The sequence below is a fragment of the Salmo salar genome, chromosome 13, assembly GCF_965601325.2.
Source record: "Salmo salar chromosome 13, fSalSal1, whole genome shotgun sequence".
In the NCBI taxonomy this organism is placed as follows: domain Eukaryota; kingdom Metazoa; phylum Chordata; class Actinopteri; order Salmoniformes; family Salmonidae; genus Salmo; species Salmo salar.
Window position 1 is genome coordinate 18,411,120 of NC_138303.1, and position 20,389 is coordinate 18,431,508.

The window sequence follows — 20,389 nt, forward strand, 5'->3', positions numbered from 1 at the left end:
ACACACACACACACACACACACACACAGAGAGAGAACCACCAAACAATTGGATCCATCATTGAACATAACAAAGGAGGATTAAAACAGATGATGATGTCCTCCATTAGTAGTCATGGGAAGAACAACATGGCTGCTGTCTGTGAAGGCTGGCCTGGCTGTTAGCATGGCCTTTAGTCTGGAGTCACACAGAGGAGTGACCAGCCGAGTCTCCGTTCTCAGCTCAGCACAGTGCAGCCGTCAATCACTCACCACTGACAACTACAATAAAACCAACTACCCAAAACTAAGTGACTTTAAAGATCTTTTTTATTTCAAAAGTACACAAACAGGACCAATATCGTTCAATAAGGCAAAGCTCAAATGTTACAACCACTCATATCAGAGGACTCAAAGTCTCATTGTCACAGTTTATGGGTACCACTTGCAAATCATAAATACAACTTCATGTTTTATATATATATATATATATAGAAGATATCTATCTTTTTTTCTCATCATTGTAGTTTTTGAGTTGGAAAAACTCATATTTAACAAACATTATTACTCCAGCCACTGATATCAATATTATAATTAGTATGATTTGATCTTCATGACTGTTCATGAGAAGGCTGATGTCTCAATCGGAAGGTGTGAGTCTCTATCATATTTTACGGAGGATGATTGCATTCAACAAAATCCATTATTCTCTTACCATTGCTTTTTCTACGTATTTTTCTCCTTTGCCCTCCTTTCCTTCTCTCTATCTCTCTCTCTGTCTCCCTCTCTCTGTCTCCCTCTCTCTCTCTCTCTCTCTCTCTCTCTCTCTCTCTTTCTGTCTCCCTGTCTCTCTGTATGTCTTCTGGGCTGTGTCTCTGCTCAGGTGACTCCTGGGCCCAATCCAAAACCAAACCTTAGCCCCTAAACCCCAATGTACTTCCCCTTGCCCCTACGCCCTAATCCCTAGGTGCAGGTGTAGATCTGAAAGGTTAAATGAACTAACACATTTTAAAATGTTTTCTTTTGCTTGTCTCCAGAGTAAATTTTTGTTGTAGCTAAATACATTTCTAGTAAATGATTAATCCTTTTCCAAGTGTATTCCTTATACCTGTCCATTCTGTTCAGATCCACAAAACATGCCCAGGGGGTAAGTGTCCAGGGGGTAAGTGCCCAGGGCGGTATGTACTAGTGCATAGGGAGGTAGGGGCTAAGGGAATTGGCTATGGGCTACATAAGGGGACATTTCTAGGGGATACAGTATAAGGCTAGGGACTACAGCACAGGCTAGGGCACAGGTGTCAAAGTCATTCCATCTACAGCCGAGTGTCTGAGACTGATGTACTTAATTAAGGTCACTGATTAGTTAGGAACTCCCTGGTTGTCTGGTTCTTAATTGGACACTAATAGAACAGAATTAACAAAAACCAGAAGACAGTCAGTCCTACATGGAATACGTTTGACAACCCTGGGCTAGGGGAAAGGCTAGGGGGAGGGCTAGGGGAAGGGCTAGGGGAAAGGCTAGGGGGAGGGCTAGGGGAAGGGCTAGGGGAAAGGCTAGGGGAAAGGCTAGGGCTAGGGGAAGGGCGAGGGGTAAGGCTAGGGGAAAGGCTAGGGGTGGGCTAGTGGAAGGGCTAGGGGAAGGGCTAGGGGAAAATCTAGGGGAAAGGCTAGGGGAAAGGCTAGGGGGAGGGCTAGGGCGAGGGCTAGGGGAAGGGCTAGGGGGAAAGGCTAGGGATAGGGGAGGGCTAGGGGAAAGGCTAGGGCTAGGGGAGGGCTAGGGGAAAGGCTAGGGGAAGGGCTAGGGGGAAAGGCTAGGGGAAGGGCTAGGAGAAGGGCTAGGGGAAGGGCTAGGGGAAAGGCTAGGGCTAGGGGAGGGCTAGGGGAAAGGCTAGGGGAAAGGCTAGGGCTAGGGGAGGGCTAGGGGAAAGGCTATGGGAAAGGCTAAGGGAAAGGCTAGGTAGGGGAAGGGCTAGGGGGAGGACTAGGGGAAGGGCTAGGGGAAAGGCTAGAGGAAGGGCTAGGGGAAAGGCTATGGGAAAGGCTAGGGGAAAGGCTAGGTAGGGGAAGGGCTAGAGGGAGGACTAGGGGAAGGGCTAGGGGAAGGGCTAGGGGAAAGGCTAAGGGAAAGGCTAGGGGAAGGGCTAGGGGAAAGGCTATGGGCAAGGCTAGGGGAAAGGCTAGGTAGGGGAAGGGCTAGGGGGAGGACTAGGGGAAGGGCTAGGGGAAGGGCTAGGGGAAAGGCTAGGGGAAAGGCTAGGGCTAGGGAGGGCTAGGGGAAAGGCTAGGGGAAGGACTAGGGGAAGGGCTAGGGGAAAGGCTAGGTGAAGAGCTAGGGGAAGGGCTAGGGGGAGGGCTAGGGGGAGGGCTAGGGGAAGGGCTAGGTGAAGGGCTAGGGGGAAGTCTAGGGGAAGGGCTAGGGGAAGGGCTAGGTGAAGGGCTAGGGGAGGGCTAGGGGAAAGGCTAGGGGAAAGGCTAGGGGAAAGGCTAGGGCCAGGGGAGGGCTAAGGGAAGGGCTAGGGGAAGGCTAGGGGAAAGGTTACGGGAAAGGCTAGGGCGAGGGGGAGGGCTAGGGGAAGGGCTAGGGAAAAGGCAAGGGGTAAGGCTAGGGGAAGGGCTAGGGGAAGGGCTAGGAGGGGGCTAGGGGAAAGGCTAGGGGGAGGGCTAGGGAAGGGCTAGGGGAAAGGCTAGGGGAAAGGCTAGGGGAAGGGCTAGGGGAAAGGCTATGGCTGGGGAGGGCTAGGGGAAAGTCTAGGGGAAGGGCTAGGGGAAAGGCTAGGTGAAGGCTAGGTGAAGGGCTAGGGGAAAGGCTAGGGGGAGGGCTAGGGGAAGGGCTAGGGGAAGGGCTAGGTTAAGGGCTAGGTGAAGGGCTAGGGGAAGGGCTATGGGAAAGGCTAGGAGAAAGGCTAGGGGAAAGGTTAGGGCCAGGGGAAGGGCTAGTGGAAGGGCTAGGGGAACGGCTAGGGGAAAGGTTAGGGGAAAGGCTAGGGCCAGGGGGAGGGCTGGGGGAAAGGCTAGGGGAAAGGCTAGACGAAGGGCTAGGGGAAGGGCTAGGGGAAAGGTTAGGGGAAAGGCTAGGGCCAGGGGGAGGGCTAGGGGAAAGGCTAGGGGAGGGCTAGGGGAAGGGCTAGGGGAAAGGCTAGGGGAAGGGCTAGGGGGAGGGCAAGGGAAGGGCTAGCGGAAAGGCTAGGGGAGGGCTAGGGGAAGGGCTAGGGGAAAGGCTAGGGGAAGGTCTAGGGGGAGGGCAAGGGAAGGGCTAGGGGAAAGGCTGGGTGAAAGGCTAGGTGAAGGGCAAGGTAAAGGGCTAGGTAAAGGGCTAGGCGAAGGGCTAGGTGAAGGGCTAGGGGAAAGGGTAGGGCTAGGGGAGGGCTAGGGGAAAGGCTAGGGGAAGGGCTAAGGGGAAAGGCTAGGGGAAGGGCTAGGGGGATGGCTAGGGGAAGGGCTAGGGGAAAGACTAGCTTAGGGGAAAGGCTAGGGCTAGGGGAAAGGCTAAGGGAAGGCTAGGGGAAAGGCTAGGGGAAGGGGGGCTAGGGGAAGGGCTAGGGGAAAGGCTAGGGGAAAGGCTAGGGCTAGAGGAAAGACTAGGGGAAGGGCTTGGGGAAAGGCTAGGGGATGGCTAGGGGAAAGGCTAGGGGAGGGCTAGGGGAAAGGCTAGGGGAGGGCTAGGGGAGGGCTAGGGGAAGGGCAAGGGGAACGGCTAGGTGAAAGGCTAGGGGAAAGGCTAGGGGAAAGGCTAAGGCTAGGGGAGGGCTAGGGGAAGGGCTAGGTGAAGGGCTAGGGGAAAGGCTAGGGCCTGGGGGAGGGCTTGGGGAAATGCTAGGGGAAGGGCTAGGGGAAAGGCTAGGGCCTGGGGGAGGGCTTGGGGAAAGGCTAGAGGAAGGGCTAGGGGAAGGGCTAGGGAAAAGGTTAGGGGAAGGGCTAGGGGAAGGGCTGGGGGAAAGGCTAGGGGAAGGGCTAGGGGAAGGGCTGGGGGGAAGGCTAGGGGAAAGGCTAGGGCCAGGGGGAGAGCTAGGGGAAGGGCTAGGGGAAAGGCTAGGGGAAAGGCTAGGGGAAGGGCTAGGGGGAGGGCAAGGAAAGGGCTAGGGGTAAGGCTAGGTGAAAGGCTAGGTGAAGGGCTAGGTAAAGGGCTAGGGGAAGGGCTAGGGGAAGGGCTAGGTGAAGGGCTAGGGGAAAGGCTAGGGCTAGGGGAGGGCTAGGGGAAAGGCTAGGGGAAGGGCTAAGGGGAAAGGCTAGGGGAAGGGCTAGGGGGAGGGCTAGGGGAAGGGCTAGGGGAAAGACTAGGGCTAGGGGAGGGCTAGGGGAGGGCTAGGGGAAAGGCTAGGGGAAAGGCTAGGGCTAGGGGAAAGGCTAAGGGAAGGCTAGGGGAAAGGCTAGGGGAAGGGCTAGGGGGAGGGCTAGGGGAAGGGCTAGGGGAAAGGCTAGGTGAAAGGCTAGGGGAAAGGCTAGGGCTAGGGGAGGGCTAGGGAACAGGCTAGGGGAGGGCTAGGGGAAAGGCTAGGGGAAGGCTAGGGGAAGGGCAAGGAGAACGGCTAGGTGAAAGGCTAGGGGAAAGGCTAGGGGAAAGGCTAAGGCTAGGGGAGGGCTAGGGGAAGGGCTAGGTGAAGGACTAGGTGAAAGGCTATGGCCAGGGGGAGGGCTAGGGGAAAGGCTAAGGGAAGGGCTAGGGGAAGGGCTAGGGAAAAGGCAGGGGGGAAGAGCTAGGGGAAGGGCTAGGGAAAAGGTTAGGGGAATGGCTAGGGGAAGGGCTGGGGGAAAGGCTAGGGGAAGGGCAGGGGGAAGGGCTAGGGGAAAGGCTAGGGCCAGGGGGAGAGCTAAGGGAAGGGCTAGGGGAAAGGCTAGGGGAAAGGCTAGGGGAAAGGCTAGGGCTAGGGGAAGGGCTAGGGGGAGGACTAGGGGAAGGGCTAGGGGAAGGGCTAGGGGAAAGGCTAAGGGAAAGGCTAGGGGAAGGGCTAGGGGAAAGGCTATGGGCAAGGCTAGGGGAAAGGCTAGGTAGGGGAAGGGCTAGGGGGAGGACTAGGGGAAGGGCTAGGGGAAGGGCTAGGGGAAAGGCTAGGGGAAGGGCTAGGGGAAAGGCTAGGGCTAGGGAGGGCTAGGGGAAAGGCTAGGGGAAGGACTAGGGGAAGGGCTAGGGGAAAGGCTAGGTGAAGAGCTAGGGGAAGGGCTAGGGGGAGGGCTAGGGGGAGGGCTAGGGGAAGGGCTAGGTGAAGGGCTAGGGGGAAGTCTAGGGGAAGGGCTAGGGGAAGGGCTAGGTGAAGGGCTAGGGGAGGGCTAGGGGAAAGGCTAGGGGAAAGGCTAGGGGAAAGGCTAGGGCCAGGGGAGGGCTAGGGGAAGGGCTAGGGGAAGGCTAGGGGAAAGGTTACGGGAAAGGCTAGGGCGAGGGGGAGGGCTAGGGGAAGGGCTAGGGAAAAGGCAAGGGGTAAGGCTAGGGGAAGGGCTAGGGGAAGGGCTAGGAGGGGGCTAGGGGAAAGGCTAGGGGGAGGGCTAGGGAAGGGCTAGGGGAAAGGCTAGGGGAAAGGCTAGGGGAAGGGCTAGGGGAAAGGCTATGGCTGGGGAGGGCTAGGGGAAAGTCTAGGGGAAGGGCTAGGGGAAAGGCTAGGTGAAGGCTAGGTGAAGGGCTAGGGGAAAGGCTAGGGGGAGGGCTAGGGGAAGGGCTAGGGGAAGGGCTAGGTTAAGGGCTAGGTGAAGGGCTAGGGGAAGGGCTATGGGAAAGGCTAGGAGAAAGGCTAGGGGAAAGGTTAGGGCCAGGGGAAGGGCTAGTGGAAGGGCTAGGGGAACGGCTAGGGGAAAGGTTAGGGGAAAGGCTAGGGCCAGGGGGAGGGCTGGGGGAAAGGCTAGGGGAAAGGCTAGACGAAGGGCTAGGGGAAGGGCTAGGGGAAAGGTTAGGGGAAAGGCTAGGGCCAGGGGGAGGGCTAGGGGAAAGGCTAGGGGAGGGGCTAGGGGAAAGGCTAGGGCTAGGGAGGGCTAGGGGAAAGGCTAGGGGAAGGACTAGGGGAAGGGCTAGGGGAAGGGCTAGGGGAAAGGCTAGGGGAAGGGCTAGGGGAAAGGCTAGGGCTAGGGAGGGCTAGGGGAAAGGCTAGGGGAAGGACTAGGGGAAGGGCTAGGGGAAAGGCTAGGTGAAGAGCTAGGGGAAGGGCTAGGGGGAGGGCTAGGGGGAGGGCTAGGGGAAGGGCTAGGTGAAGGGCTAGGGGGAAGTCTAGGGGAAGGGCTAGGGGAAGGGCTAGGTGAAGGGCTAGGGGAGGGCTAGGGGAAAGGCTAGGGGAAAGGCTAGGGGAAAGGCTAGGGCCAGGGGAGGGCTAGGGGAAGGGCTAGGGGAAGGCTAGGGGAAAGGTTACGGGAAAGGCTAGGGCGAGGGGGAGGGCTAGGGGAAGGGCTAGGGAAAAGGCAAGGGGTAAGGCTAGGGGAAGGGCTAGGGGAAGGGCTAGGAGGGGGCTAGGGGAAAGGCTAGGGGGAGGGCTAGGGAAGGGCTAGGGGAAAGGCTAGGGGAAAGGCTAGGGGAAGGGCTAGGGGAAAGGCTATGGCTGGGGAGGGCTAGGGGAAAGTCTAGGGGAAGGGCTAGGGGAAAGGCTAGGTGAAGGCTAGGTGAAGGGCTAGGGGAAAGGCTAGGGGGAGGGCTAGGGGAAGGGCTAGGGGAAGGGCTAGGTTAAGGGCTAGGTGAAGGGCTAGGGGAAGGGCTATGGGAAAGGCTAGGAGAAAGGCTAGGGGAAAGGTTAGGGCCAGGGGAAGGGCTAGTGGAAGGGCTAGGGGAACGGCTAGGGGAAAGGTTAGGGGAAAGGCTAGGGCCAGGGGGAGGGCTGGGGGAAAGGCTAGGGGAAAGGCTAGACGAAGGGCTAGGGGAAGGGCTAGGGGAAAGGTTAGGGGAAAGGCTAGGGCCAGGGGGAGGGCTAGGGGAAAGGCTAGGGGAGGGCTAGGGGAAGGGCTAGGGGAAAGGCTAGGGGAAGGGCTAGGGGGAGGGCAAGGGAAGGGCTAGCGGAAAGGCTAGGGGAGGGCTAGGGGAAGGGCTAGGGGAAAGGCTAGGGGAAGGTCTAGGGGGAGGGCAAGGGAAGGGCTAGGGGAAAGGCTGGGTGAAAGGCTAGGTGACGGGCAAGGTAAAGGGCTAGGTAAAGGGCTAGGCGAAGGGCTAGGTGAAGGGCTAGGGGAAAGGGTAGGGCTAGGGGAGGGCTAGGGGAAAGGCTAGGGGAAGGGCTAAGGGGAAAGGCTAGGGGAAGGGCTAGGGGGATGGCTAGGGGAAGGGCTAGGGGAAAGACTAGGTTAGGGGAAAGGCTAGGGTTAGGGGAAAGGCTAAGGGAAGGCTAGGGGAAAGGCTAGGGGAAGGGGGGCTAGGGGAAGGGCTAGGGGAAAGGCTAGGGGAAAGGCTAGGGCTAGAGGAAAGACTAGGGGAAGGGCTTGGGGAAAGGCTAGGGGATGGCTAGGGGAAAGGCTAGGGGAGGGCTAGGGGAAAGGCTAGGGGAGGGCTAGGGGAGGGCTAGGGGAAGGGCAAGGGGAACGGCTAGGTGAAAGGCTAGGGGAAAGGCTAGGGGAAAGGCTAAGGCTAGGGGAGGGCTAGGGGAAGGGCTAGGTGAAGGGCTAGGGGAAAGGCTAGGGCCTGGGGGAGGGCTTGGGGAAATGCTAGGGGAAGGGCTAGGGGAAAGGCTAGGGCCTGGGGGAGGGCTTGGGGAAAGGCTAGAGGAAGGGCTAGGGGAAGGGCTAGGGAAAAGGTTAGGGGAAGGGCTAGGGGAAGGGCTGGGGGAAAGGCTAGGGGAAGGGCTAGGGGAAGGGCTGGGGGGAAGGCTAGGGGAAAGGCTAGGGCCAGGGGGAGAGCTAGGGGAAGGGCTAGGGGAAAGGCTAGGGGAAAGGCTAGGGGAAGGGCTAGGGGGAGGGCAAGGAAAGGGCTAGGGGTAAGGCTAGGTGAAAGGCTAGGTGAAGGGCTAGGTAAAGGGCTAGGAGAAGGGCTAGGGGAAGGGCTAGGTGAAGGGCTAGGGGAAAGGCTAGGGCTAGGGGAGGGCTAGGGGAAAGGCTAGGGGAAGGGCTAAGGGGAAAGGCTAGGGGAAGGGCTAGGGGGAGGGCTAGGGGAAAGGCTAGGTGAAGGCTAGGTGAAGAGCTAGGGGAAAGGCTAGGGCTAGGGGAAGGGCTAGGTGAAGGGCTAGGGGAAAGGCTAGGGGAAGGTCTAGGGGAAGGGCTAGGTGAAAGGCTAGGTGAAGAGCTAGGGGAGGGCTAGGGAAAAGGTTAGGGGAAAGGCTAGGGGAAAGGCTAAGGCTAGGGGAGGGCTAGGGGAAGGGCTAGGTGAAATGCTAGGTGAAAGGCTATGGCCAGGGGGAGGGCTAGGGGAAAGGCTAGGGGAAGGGCTAGGGGAAGGGCTAGGGAAAAGGCTAGGGGAAGGGCTAGGGGAAGGGCTAGGGAAAAGGTTAGGGGAATGGCTTGGGGAAGGGCTGGGGGAAAGGCTAGGGGAAGGGCTAGGGGAAGGGCAGGGGGAAAGGCTAGGGGAAAGGCTAGGGCCAGGGGGAGAGCTAGGGGAAGGGCTAGGGGAAAGGCTAGTGGAAAGGCTAGGGGAAGGGCTAGGGGAAAGGCTAGGTGAAGGCTAGGTGAAGAGCTAGGGGAAAGGCTAGGGCTAGGGGAAGGGCTAGGTGAAGGGCTAGGGGAAAGGCTAGGGGAAGGTCTAGGGGAAGGGCTAGGTGAAAGGCTAGGTGAAGGGCTAGGGGAGGGCTACGGGAAAGGCTAGGGGAAAGGCTAGGGTAAAGGCTAGGGTAAAGGCTAGGGCCAGGGGAGGGCTAGGGGAAGGGCTAGGGGAAGGGCTAGGGGAAAGGCTAGGGGAAGGGGGAGGGCTAGGGGAAGGGCTAGGGAAAAGGCTAGGGGAAAGGCTAGGGGGAGGGCTAGGGGAAAGGCTAGGGGTTGGTTTGTGATTTTTTTTAGTATCTGTGGCGTAGTCAGGGATTCATTTGCATGCCGAGCCGAGCCAATCCCAGCCAAGCCTGGGATTGGGGGGCGTGGCCAGCCCTGGTCACCTAGGAAACAGCGCCAGCAGCAGGCAGAACAGTGTTGCCATTAGCGATGGGGAGAGGTTGAGAGCTCCTCCACACTCCATAGAGTTCTCCTGCAGCAAGAGAAAGAGAAAGCGAGATGGAGAGAGAGAGAGAGAGAAAGAAAGAGACAGACAGAGAGAGAGAGAAAGAGAGACAGAGAGAGAGTGATAGAGAGAGTCAGAGACAGATTAATTAATGGCCCAGCAAGGGTTTAATCCATTGTTACAGTATGGTGAAGCTACGGTCAAGTTATTGTGTAGTTGTGGTGTGGTTGGGGAATGGTTATGGTTTGGTTACCTCTGGGTGGAAGGGGTGGCAGGAGGTTAGGTTGGGCTATGGTTGTGATGTGGTCGGGGTATGGTTGGGGTTTGGTTACCTCTGGGTGGAAGGGGTGGCAGGAGTCAGGTCGTCTCCGGTCCTTCTGGAACTTCAGTCGTTCACACTTCAGAGACTCGTTATGTGCAGCCGCAGTCAAGGAACTCATGGGAGACTTCACAGTAGAACACACTACTGGTCCACATTCAAAGCAGCGTGCCACAATATGAGGAGCACTTCACACAAGCACCCTACTTGCTACAACAATGTACCCCAGACAACATATGACAACAGATCAACGCTAAAGTGAATATTGCTTTGGATAGGAATTTCCCTTCTTTTGATTGCAATTCCATGGTTGTAACTAGGATCTGTGTTCTTCCTGCAGCCTGCTGCCTGCTGCCTGGCCTCTCTATACTGTAGCTCAGCGTCTGCTATTGATCAGGCCCCCATCACTGGCCCAGGCCCTTATGAAACATCACACACGAACGCACTCACTCACTCACACGCACACACACACACACACTCCGTTGTGAAACAGTCCATCTGTTAGAGCGCCATGCATTGTTTGAAACCCTCAGCCCTCCAGCCTCAGATCTCATACCCAAACATGCACGCGCACAGGCACACACACACACAGGCACGCACGCGCACACACACACACACACACACACACACACACACACACACACACACACACACACACACACACACACAGCTCTTTCATCCAACTAACGGAGCAAAGGGCAAACAAACTCTCACCAAACCCACCCGCAAATTAAAGCGATCTCTGTTTTTCCCATCGTTCCTCTCAGAGGATACAAAACAATAACTCACTGACCATAATGATGCTGACACTGGAATTCATGGGGTGAAAAAGGAGAAATAAGTTGTGTGTATCAAAATACATGAGAAGGGAATAGCGTTGTTTTTCTTTTTACTGTGCGACAGCCCCTGAATAAGCAGCTGTGGAGCCAACCGAAGGGGCCGTGGGAGGTGATCACTGATCATATTGAAGTCAGACAAGCTTTAATGAAAACCCTGGAGGTTTTGCTACATTTTGCGGTTGGCTCACACACACACTCAAAAACACATTCACTCCCTGAGTTCGAGAGATGTGAAATCAATTCTACCCGTACCTCTGTACTGTGGCTCTCATGCCTTACACCACATCCTCTCCCCCTGTACCCCTGTCCACACCCCTACACATATCCACACCCCACTGTCCCCTATTTCACCCTTTACTCCACCAGTCCAGCCCTTCCCACCGGTCTCTGTGATAAGGATATACATGATCTCGATGGGGTCCATGGTGATTGGAGCAGCCTCAGAACAGTCACACTTGTTGTCTACCACCACCATGAAGAGATTACTGCTGGGGATCTGCTGGATCACAAATGATCTGCCAATAGGAAAACACAGAGGAAGGGAAAGGGCGAAAAAGAGAGAGAGATGGAGGAGAAATAGAGAGATGGAGGGGAAAGAGAGCGAGAGAGGAGAAAGAGAGAGAGAGATGGAGGAGAAAGAGCGAGAGAGAGATGGAGGGGAAAGAGAGAGATGGAGGAGAAAGAGAGAGATGGAGGAGAAAGAGAGAGATGGAGAAAGAGAGAGAGAGATGGAGGGGAAAGAGAGAGATAGAGGGGAAAGAGAGAGATGGAGGAGAAAGAGAGAGATGGAGGAGAAAGAGAGAGATGGAGGAGAAAGAGAGAGATGGAGGAGAAAGAGAGAGAGTGATGGAGGGGAGAGAGAGCGAGATGTACACTTCAGATTGACCATGAATATGAATTACAGTACCAGTGTAACAGGGGGACACTTTGAAAAGATTCCAATGGGCATGTGTCAAAAAATATGCCTTGTCTCAGTGTGCTGCACACACACACACACACACACACACACACATACATATTCTAACCCCCCCACACACACACGGCCCATCCAAGGCCCTCACCGATGAAGTGTTGCAGAATATAAAACACTCCAAAGGAGAGAAATGGGAAGCAGACTCCAGTTCCTCGAGTTCCAGATCTTCCCATGGCTGGGTTTAACTGGCCGAGGAGACACTGTCTGATCTGGCCTCCTGGTTAGTGATTTATGTCTCAGCATAGGGTTTATGAACAGGAGAGGCCGTAAAGATGATCTCTTCTTTCTCTCTCACTCTCTCTTTGTCTTTCTCTCTGACCCCCTCTCTTTTCCACCGACTGTGATTTATGTCTCTCACTGTAATGCATTTATCACTAGTGGATCTCCTCAAAGGAGAGGAGACACGCACGCACGCTCGCCTGCACACACGCATGCACGAATACAGGATCTCCGCAAAAGAACCATCAGTGGAAAGTAGCCTGACTAAGTATACAGGCTCTCCAGCTTAACATACCCCAGTCTAACCCAGTCCAACCCAGTTACTCTAACTCAGCCCAGTCTAACCCAGTCCAACCCAGTTACTCTAACTCAGCCCAGTCTAACCCAGTCCAACCCAGTTACTCTAACTCAGCCCAGTCTAACCCAGTCCAACCCAGTTAGTCTAACTCAGCCCAGTCTAACCCAGTCCAACCCAGTTACTCTAACTCAGCCCAGTCTAACCCAGTCCAACCCAGTTACTCTAACTCAGCCCAGTCTAACCCAGTCCAACCCAGTTACTCTAACTCAGCCCAGTCTAACCCAATCCAACCCAGTTTACCCTAACTCAGCCCAGTCTAACCCAGTCCAACCCAAATACCCTAACTCAGCCCAGTCTAACCCAGTCCAACCCAGTTACCGTAACTCAGCCCAGTCTAACCCAGTCCAACCCAGTTTACCCTAACTCAGCCCAGTCTAACCCAATCCAACCCAGTTACCCTAACTCAGCCCAGACCAACCCAGTCCAACCCAGTTTACCCTAACTCAGCCCAGTCTAACCCAGTCCAACCCAGTTACCCTAACTCAGCCCAGTCTAACCCAGTCCAACCCAGTTTACCCTAACTCAGCCCAGTCTAACTCAGCCCAGTATATCCAAGCCAAGTCCTACCAAACCTTGCTCAGCCAGGGTTTTTTTAAATAAAAAATGGGCTTAAGTGGTGGGCGTGACAGGGGGCGCGGTCGGCCTGTTGGCGTGGCTGAATTGTAAAAATAGTTTTAGAGGCCCCCATCTTAGCTGTGCAGAGAAATGTTTGAATTTTTAAGCCAATTTCCTGCAATTCTACAGATTTCTACATGGAGCTGAGAGACATTTTTGTAGTTTTAAAGCAAATTATCTACGATTGTACATGTTATGTCATGGAGCTAATGTAAAATTGAGCAGTTTTAAAGCAAACATCCTGCAACTCTATGTATTTTGCTCAAACATAATAAAATCTATACTGCTAAATTCATTGTTTGGGGTATTTTCGCTGATTGTCTAGATTTTATTTTGGTGATTGTTAGTTCTCAAAGATTATATTATATAGCTCCATTATATTTTCTACAAACTTTACATCTTGTTTTAGTCGTTTAAGTTTACACTGAAAGCGTTTTTCCATCCCGAAAATGTATTTATAAAAAAAATACAGTTTACACTGTTTGGACTAGGTGACCCAAAAAAACACTGCCCAAGTTTATCAATTGCAAAAAAAATCCCTGTCCAGCACAGTCTATTCAAGCCCAGTCCATCCTAACCTCTCAGCACAGTCTATTCAAGCCCAGTCCATCCTAACCTCTCAGCACAGTGTATTCAAGCCCTGTCCATCCTAACCTAACTCAGCACTGTCTATTCAAGCCCTGTTCATCCTAACCTAACTCAGCACTGTCTATTCAAGCCCTGTCCATCCTAATCTAACTCAGCACTGTCTATTCAAGCCCTGTCCATCCTAACCTAACTCAGCACAGTCTATTCAAGCCCTGTCCATCCTAACCTAACTCAGCACTGTCTATTCAAGCCCTGTCCATCCTAACCTAACTCAGCACTGTCTATTCAAGCCCTGTCCATCCTAACCTAACTCAGCACTGTCTATTCAAGCCCTGTCCATCCTAACCTAACTCAGCACAGTCTATTCAAGCCCTGTCCATCCTAACCTAACTCAGCACTGTCTATTCAAGCCCAGTCCATCCTAACCTAACTCAGCACAGTCTATTCAAGCCCAGTCCATCCTAACCTAACTCAGCACTGTCTATTCAAGCCCAGTCCATCCTAACCTAACTCAGCACTGTCTATTCAAGCTCTGTCCATCCTAACCTAACTCAGCACTGTCTATTCAAGCCCTGCCCATCCTAACCTAACTCAGCACAGTCTATTCAAGCTCTGTCCATCCTAACCTAACTCAGCACTGTCTATTCAAGCCCAGTCCATCCTAACCTAACTCAGCACTGTCTATTCAAGCCCTGTCCATCCTAACCTAACTCAGCACTGTCTATTCAAGCCCTGTCCATCCTAACCTAACTCAGCACTGTCTATTCAAGCCCAGTCCATCCTAACCTAACTCAGCACTGTCTATTCAAGCCCAGTCCATCCTAACCATACTCAGCACTGTCTATTCAAGCCCTGTCCATCCTAACCTAACTCAGCACTGTCTATTCAAGCCCAGTCCATCCTAACCTAACTCAGCACTGTCTATTCAAGCCCAGTCCATCATAACCTAACTCAGCACTGTCTATTCAAGCTCTGTCCATCCTAACCTAACTCAGCACTGTCTATTCAAGCCCAGTCCATCCTAACCTTACTCAGCACTGTCTATTCAAGCCCTGTCCATCCTAACCTAACTCAGCACTGTCTATTCAAGCCCAGTCCATCCTAACCTAACTCAGCACAGTCTATTCAAGCTCTGTCCATCCTAACCTAACTCAGCACTGTCTATTCAAGCCCAGTCCATCCTAACCTAACTCAGCACTGTCTATTCAAGCCCTGTCCATCCTAACCTAACTCAGCACTGTCTATTCAAGCCCTGTCCATCCTAACCTAACTCAGCACTGTCTATTCAAGCTCTGTCCATCCTAACCTAACTCAGCACTGTCTATTCAAGCCCAGTCCATCCTAACCTAACTCAGCACTGTCTATTCAAGCCCTGTCCATCCTAACCTAACTCAGCACTGTCTATTCAAGCCCTGTCCATCCTAACCTAACTCAGCACTGTCTATTCAAGCCCAGTCCATCCTAACCTAACTCAGCACTGTCTATTCAAGCCCAGTCCATCCTAACCTTACTCAGCACTGTCTATTCAAGCCCTGTCCATCCTAACCTAACTCAGCACTGTCTATTCAAGCCCAGTCCATCCTAACCTAACTCAGCACTGTCTATTCAAGCCCAGTCCATCATAACCTAACTCAGCACTGTCTATTCAAGCTCTGTCCATCCTAACCTAACTCAGCACTGTCTATTCAAGCCCAGTCCATCCTAACCTTACTCAGCACTGTCTATTCAAGCCCTGTCCATCCTAACCTAACTCAGCACTGTCTATTCAAGCCCAGTCCATCCTAACCTAACTCAGCACAGTCTATTCAAGCTCTGTCCATCCTAACCTAACTCAGCACTGTCTATTCAAGCCCAGTCCATCCTAACCTAACTCAGCACTGTCTATTCAAGCCCTGTCCATCCTAACCTAACTCAGCACTGTCTATTCAAGCCCTGTCCATCCTAACCTAACTCAGCACTGTCTATTCAAGCCCAGTCCATCCTAACCTAACTCAGCACTGTCTATTCAAGCCCAGTCCATCCTAACCTAACTCAGCACTGTCTATTCAAGCCCTGTCCATCCTAACCTGACTCAGCACAGTCTATTCAAGCCCAGTCCATCCTAACCTCTCAACACAGTGTATTCAAGCCCTGTCCATCCTAACCTAACTCAGCACTGTCTATTCAAGCTCTGTCCATCCTAACCTAACTCAGCACTGTCTATTCAAGCCCAGTCCATCCTAACCTAACTCAGCACTGTCTATTCAAGCCCTGTCCATCCTAACCTAACTCAGCACTGTCTATTCAAGCCCTGTCCATCCTAACCTAACTCAGCACTGTCTATTCAAGCCCAGTCCATCCTAACCTAACTCAGCACTGTCTATTCAAGCCCAGTCCATCCTAACCTAACTCAGCACTGTCTATTCAAGCCCAGTCCATCCTAACCTAACTCAGCACTGTCTATTCAAGCCCTGTCCATCCTAACCTAACTCAGCACTGTCTATTCAAGCCCTGTCCATCCTAACCTAACTCAGCACTGTCTATTCAAGCCCAGTCCATCCTAACCTAACTCAGCACTGTCTATTCAAGCCCAGTCCATCCTAACCAAAACTCAGCACTGTCTATTCAAGCCCTGTCCATCCTAACCTGACTCAGCACAGTCTATTCAAGCCCAGTCCATCCTAACCTCTCAGCACAGTGTATTCAAGCCCTGTCCATCCTAACCTAACTCAGCACTGTCTATTCAAGCTCTGTCCATCCTAACCTAACTCAGCACTGTCTATTCAAGCCCAGTCCATCCTAACCTAACTCAGCACAGTCTATTCAAGCCCTGTCCATCCTAACCTAACTCAGCACTGTCTATTCAAGCCCTGTCCATCCTAACCTAACTCAGCACTGTCTATTCAAGCCCAGTCCATCCTAACCTAACTCAGCACTGTCTATTCAAGCCCAGTCCATCCTAACCTAACTCAGCACTGTCTATTCAAGCACTGTCCATCCTAACCTGACTCAGCACAGTCTATTCAAGCCCAGTCCATCCTAACCTCTCAGCACAGTGTATTCAAGCCCTGTCCATCCTAACCTAACTCAGCACTGTCTATTCAAGCCCTGTCCATCCTAACCTAACTCAGCACTGTCTATTCAAGCACTGTCCATCCTAACCTAACTCAGGACTGTCTATTCAAGCCCTGTCCATCCTAACCTCTCAGCACAGTGTATTCAAGCCCTGTCCATCCTAACCTAACTCAGCACTGTCTATTCAAGCCCTGTCCATCCTAACCTAACTCAGCACTGTCTATTCAAGCCCTGTCCATCCTAACCTAACTCAGCACTGTCTATTCAAGCCCTGTCCATCCTAACCTAACTCAGCACAGTCTACTCAAGCCCTGTCCATCCTAACCTAACTCAGCACTGTCTATTCAAGCCCTGTCCATCCTAACCTAACTCAGCACTGTCTATTCAAGACCAGTCCATCCTAACCTAACTCAGCACTGTCTATTCAAGCCCTGTCCATCCTAACCTAACTCAGCACAGTCTATTCAAGCCCTGTCCATCCTAACCTAACTCAGCACTGTCTATTCAAGCCCAGTCCATCCTAACCTAACTCAGCACAGTCTATTCAAGCCCAGTCCATCCTAACCTAACTCAGCACTGTCTATTCAAGCCCAGTCCATCCTAACCTAACTCAGCACTGTCTATTCAAGCTCTGTCCATCCTAACCTAACTCAGCACTGTCTATTCAAGCCCTGTCCATCCTAACCTAACTCAGCACAGTCTATTCAAGCTCTGTCCATCCTAACCTAACTCAGCACTGTCTATTCAAGCCCAGTCCATCCTAACCTAACTCAGCACTGTCTATTCAAGCCCTGTCAATCCTAACCTAACTCAGCACTGTCTATTCAAGCCCTGTCCATCCTAACCTAACTCAGCACTGTCTATTCAAGCCCTGTCCATCCTAACCTAACTCAGCACTGTCTATTCAAGCCCAGTCCATCCTAACCTAACTCAGCACTGTCTATTCAAGCCCTGTCCATCCTAACCTAACTCAGCACAGTCTATTCAAGCCCTGTCCATCCTAACCTAACTCAGCACTGTCTATTCAAGCCCAGTCCATCCTAACCTAACTCAGCACAGTCTATTCAAGCCCAGTCCATCCTAACCTAACTCAGCACTGTCTATTCAAGCCCAGTCCATCCTAACCTAACTCAGCACTGTCTATTCAAGCTCTGTCCATCCTAACCTAACTCAGCACTGTCTATTCAAGCCCTGTCCATCCTAACCTAACTCAGCACAGTCTATTCAAGCTCTGTCCATCCTAACCTAACTCAGCACTGTCTATTCAAGCCCTGTCCATCCTAACCTAACTCAGCACTGTCTATTCAAGCCCTGTCCATCCTAACCTAACTCAGCACAGTCTATTCAAGCCCTGTCCATCCTAACCTAACTCAGCACTGTCTATTCAAGCCCTGTCCATCCTAACCTAACTCAGCACTGTCTATTCAAGCCCTGTCCATCCTAACCTAACTCAGCACTGTCTATTCAAGACCAGTCCATCCTAACCTAACTCAGCACAGTCTATTCAAGCCCTGTCCATCCTAACCTAACTCAGCACTGTCTATTCAAGCCCAGTCCATCCTAACCTAACTCAGCACTGTCTATTCAAGCCCTGTCCATCCTAACCTAACTCAGCACTGTCTATTCAAGCCCTGTCCATCCTAACCTAACTCAGCACTGTCTATTCAAGCCCAGTCCATCCTAACCTCTCAGCACAGTGTATTCAAGCCCTGTCCATCCTAACCTAACTCAGCACTGTCTATTCAAGCCCTGTCCATCCTAACCTAACTCAGCACTGTCTATTCAAGCACTGTCCATCCTAACCTAACTCAGGACTGTCTATTCAAGCCCTGTCCATCCTAACCTCTCAGCACAGTGTATTCAAGCCCTGTCCATCCTAACCTAACTCAGCACTGTCTATTCAAGCCCTGTCCATCCTAACCTAACTCAGCACTGTCTATTCAAGCCCTGTCCATCCTAACCTAACTCAGCACTGTCTATTCAAGCCCTGTCCATCCTAACCTAACTCAGCACAGTCTACTCAAGCCCTGTCCATCCTAACCTAACTCAGCACTGTCTATTCAAGCCCTGTCCATCCTAACCTAACTCAGCACTGTCTATTCAAGACCAGTCCATCCTAACCTAACTCAGCACTGTCTATTCAAGCCCTGTCCATCCTAACCTAACTCAGCACAGTCTATTCAAGCCCTGTCCATCCTAACCTAACTCAGCACTGTCTATTCAAGCCCAGTCCATCCTAACCTAACTCAGCACAGTCTATTCAAGCCCAGTCCATCCTAACCTAACTCAGCACTGTCTATTCAAGCCCAGTCCATCCTAACCTAACTCAGCACTGTCTATTCAAGCTCTGTCCATCCTAACCTAACTCAGCACTGTCTATTCAAGCCCTGTCCATCCTAACCTAACTCAGCACAGTCTATTCAAGCTCTGTCCATCCTAACCTAACTCAGCACTGTCTATTCAAGCCCAGTCCATCCTAACCTAACTCAGCACTGTCTATTCAAGCCCTGTCAATCCTAACCTAACTCAGCACTGTCTATTCAAGCCCTGTCCATCCTAACCTAACTCAGCACTGTCTATTCAAGCCCTGTCCATCCTAACCTAACTCAGCACTGTCTATTCAAGCCCAGTCCATCCTAACCTAACTCAGCACTGTCTATTCAAGCCCTGTCCATCCTAACCTAACTCAGCACAGTCTATTCAAGCCCTGTCCATCCTAACCTAACTCAGCACTGTCTATTCAAGCCCAGTCCATCCTAACCTAACTCAGCACAGTCTATTCAAGCCCAGTCCATCCTAACCTAACTCAGCACTGTCTATTCAAGCCCAGTCCATCCTAACCTAACTCAGCACTGTCTATTCAAGCTCTGTCCATCCTAACCTAACTCAGCACTGTCTATTCAAGCCCTGTCCATCCTAACCTAACTCAGCACAGTCTATTCAAGCTCTGTCCATCCTAACCTAACTCAGCACTGTCTATTCAAGCCCAGTCCATCCTAACCTAACTCAGCACTGTCTATTCAAGCCCTGTCCATGCTAACCTAACTCAGCACTGTCTATTCAAGCCCAGTCCATCCTAACCTAACTCAGCACTGTCTATTCAAGCCCAGTCCATCCTAACCTAACTCAGCACTGTCTATTCAAGCCCAGTCCATCCTAACCTAACTCAGCACTGTCTATTCAAGCCCAGTCCATCATAACCTAACTCAGCACTGTCTATTCAAGCTCTGTCCATGCTAACCTAACTCAGCACAGTCTAACCAAGCCCAGTCCAACTCAGCCCAGTCTAATCCAGCCCAGCCTAACCTATTCTAACTCAGCCCAGTGTATCCAAGAGCTCTATTTTGATGTAATCTGACCAAAGCACTGGTTCCAATCCAAGTGCCGATGCGTTTACCTTTGTTGGATTACATGAAATTAGAGTTCTTTGGCCACGCACAAGTGGTGGGTTTGGTCGTCGAAATGTGAACGCATGAGCAGAAAATAATCCCATAACAACTGTAAATATGGTGGTGTATCTTTGATGTTATGGGGCTGTTTCACTGGTCCTTGGACCCTTGTTAAGGTCAAAGGCATCACGAACTTTACCAGTAGCAGGACGTTTTGGCAAAAAACCTGTTGCCTCTGACAGGAGGCTGAAACTTTGGCCCCAAGTGGATCTTCTAGCAAGATAATAATATAACGCCAAGCTGCACATCAAAATCCACAAACAAATGGTTAATTGGCAACAAAAAAAAACATTTTGCAATGGCAATCTCAGTCTCAGAAACCCATTGAATTGGAGAGGGTAGACGAAGGATATCAATGATCTGGAAGGGTTCTGTATGGAGGAATGGTCTAAGATCACTCCCAATGTGTTCAACTCATAAAACATTTTAGAGGCTCAGTGCTGTTATCCTCGCAAGGTGAGGTATTGTAAGGTATTGAAAACATGGGTGTCAATATTTTTGACCTCTACCTTTTTGAGAAAAAATCATTATTACTTGTTAAAACCTGTCAAACACTGATGCCCTCTGGTGGCATTTTCTAAGTGACACATATTGTAAGCATTAGATACATTCCTGTTTCAAAACTGTTTCAAAACTATGTCCTACAAACACATGCTTACCACCGTTAGAAAGGTAGGAACCTTTGGATTCCAATACAGAGCCAGAGCAACAGCATGCAAAGAAAAGCACAAAAATACATGCATATATATATATATACAGTGCCTTCGGAAGTATTCAGACACCTTGACTTTTTCCACATTTTGTAATGTTACAGCCTTATTCTAAAATGGATTAAAGAAAAACGTTTCCTCAGCATTCTACACACAATACCCCATAATGACAAAGTGAAAACAGGTTTTGCGAATTTGTTTGCAAATGTATAGAAAACAAAAACAGAAATGCCTTATTTTCATAAGCAATT

At 51.9% G+C, this 20,389-nt stretch overlaps 1 protein-coding gene across 1 annotated transcript in view; it reads right to left on the reverse strand.

Moving 5' to 3' along the window:
• Positions 1–289: 289 nt before the first annotated feature.
• Positions 290–20,389, reverse strand: part of LOC106566529 (voltage-dependent calcium channel subunit alpha-2/delta-3) — a 332,855-nt gene continuing 312,755 nt past the window's right edge. Inside the window, 3 exon segments of the mRNA XM_082959689.1 lie at positions 290–9,041; positions 9,347–9,429; positions 10,575–10,687. Of these exon segments, the coding sequence (XP_082815815.1) occupies positions 8,949–9,041; positions 9,347–9,429; positions 10,575–10,687 (289 nt within the window). The 3' untranslated portion in view covers positions 290–8,948.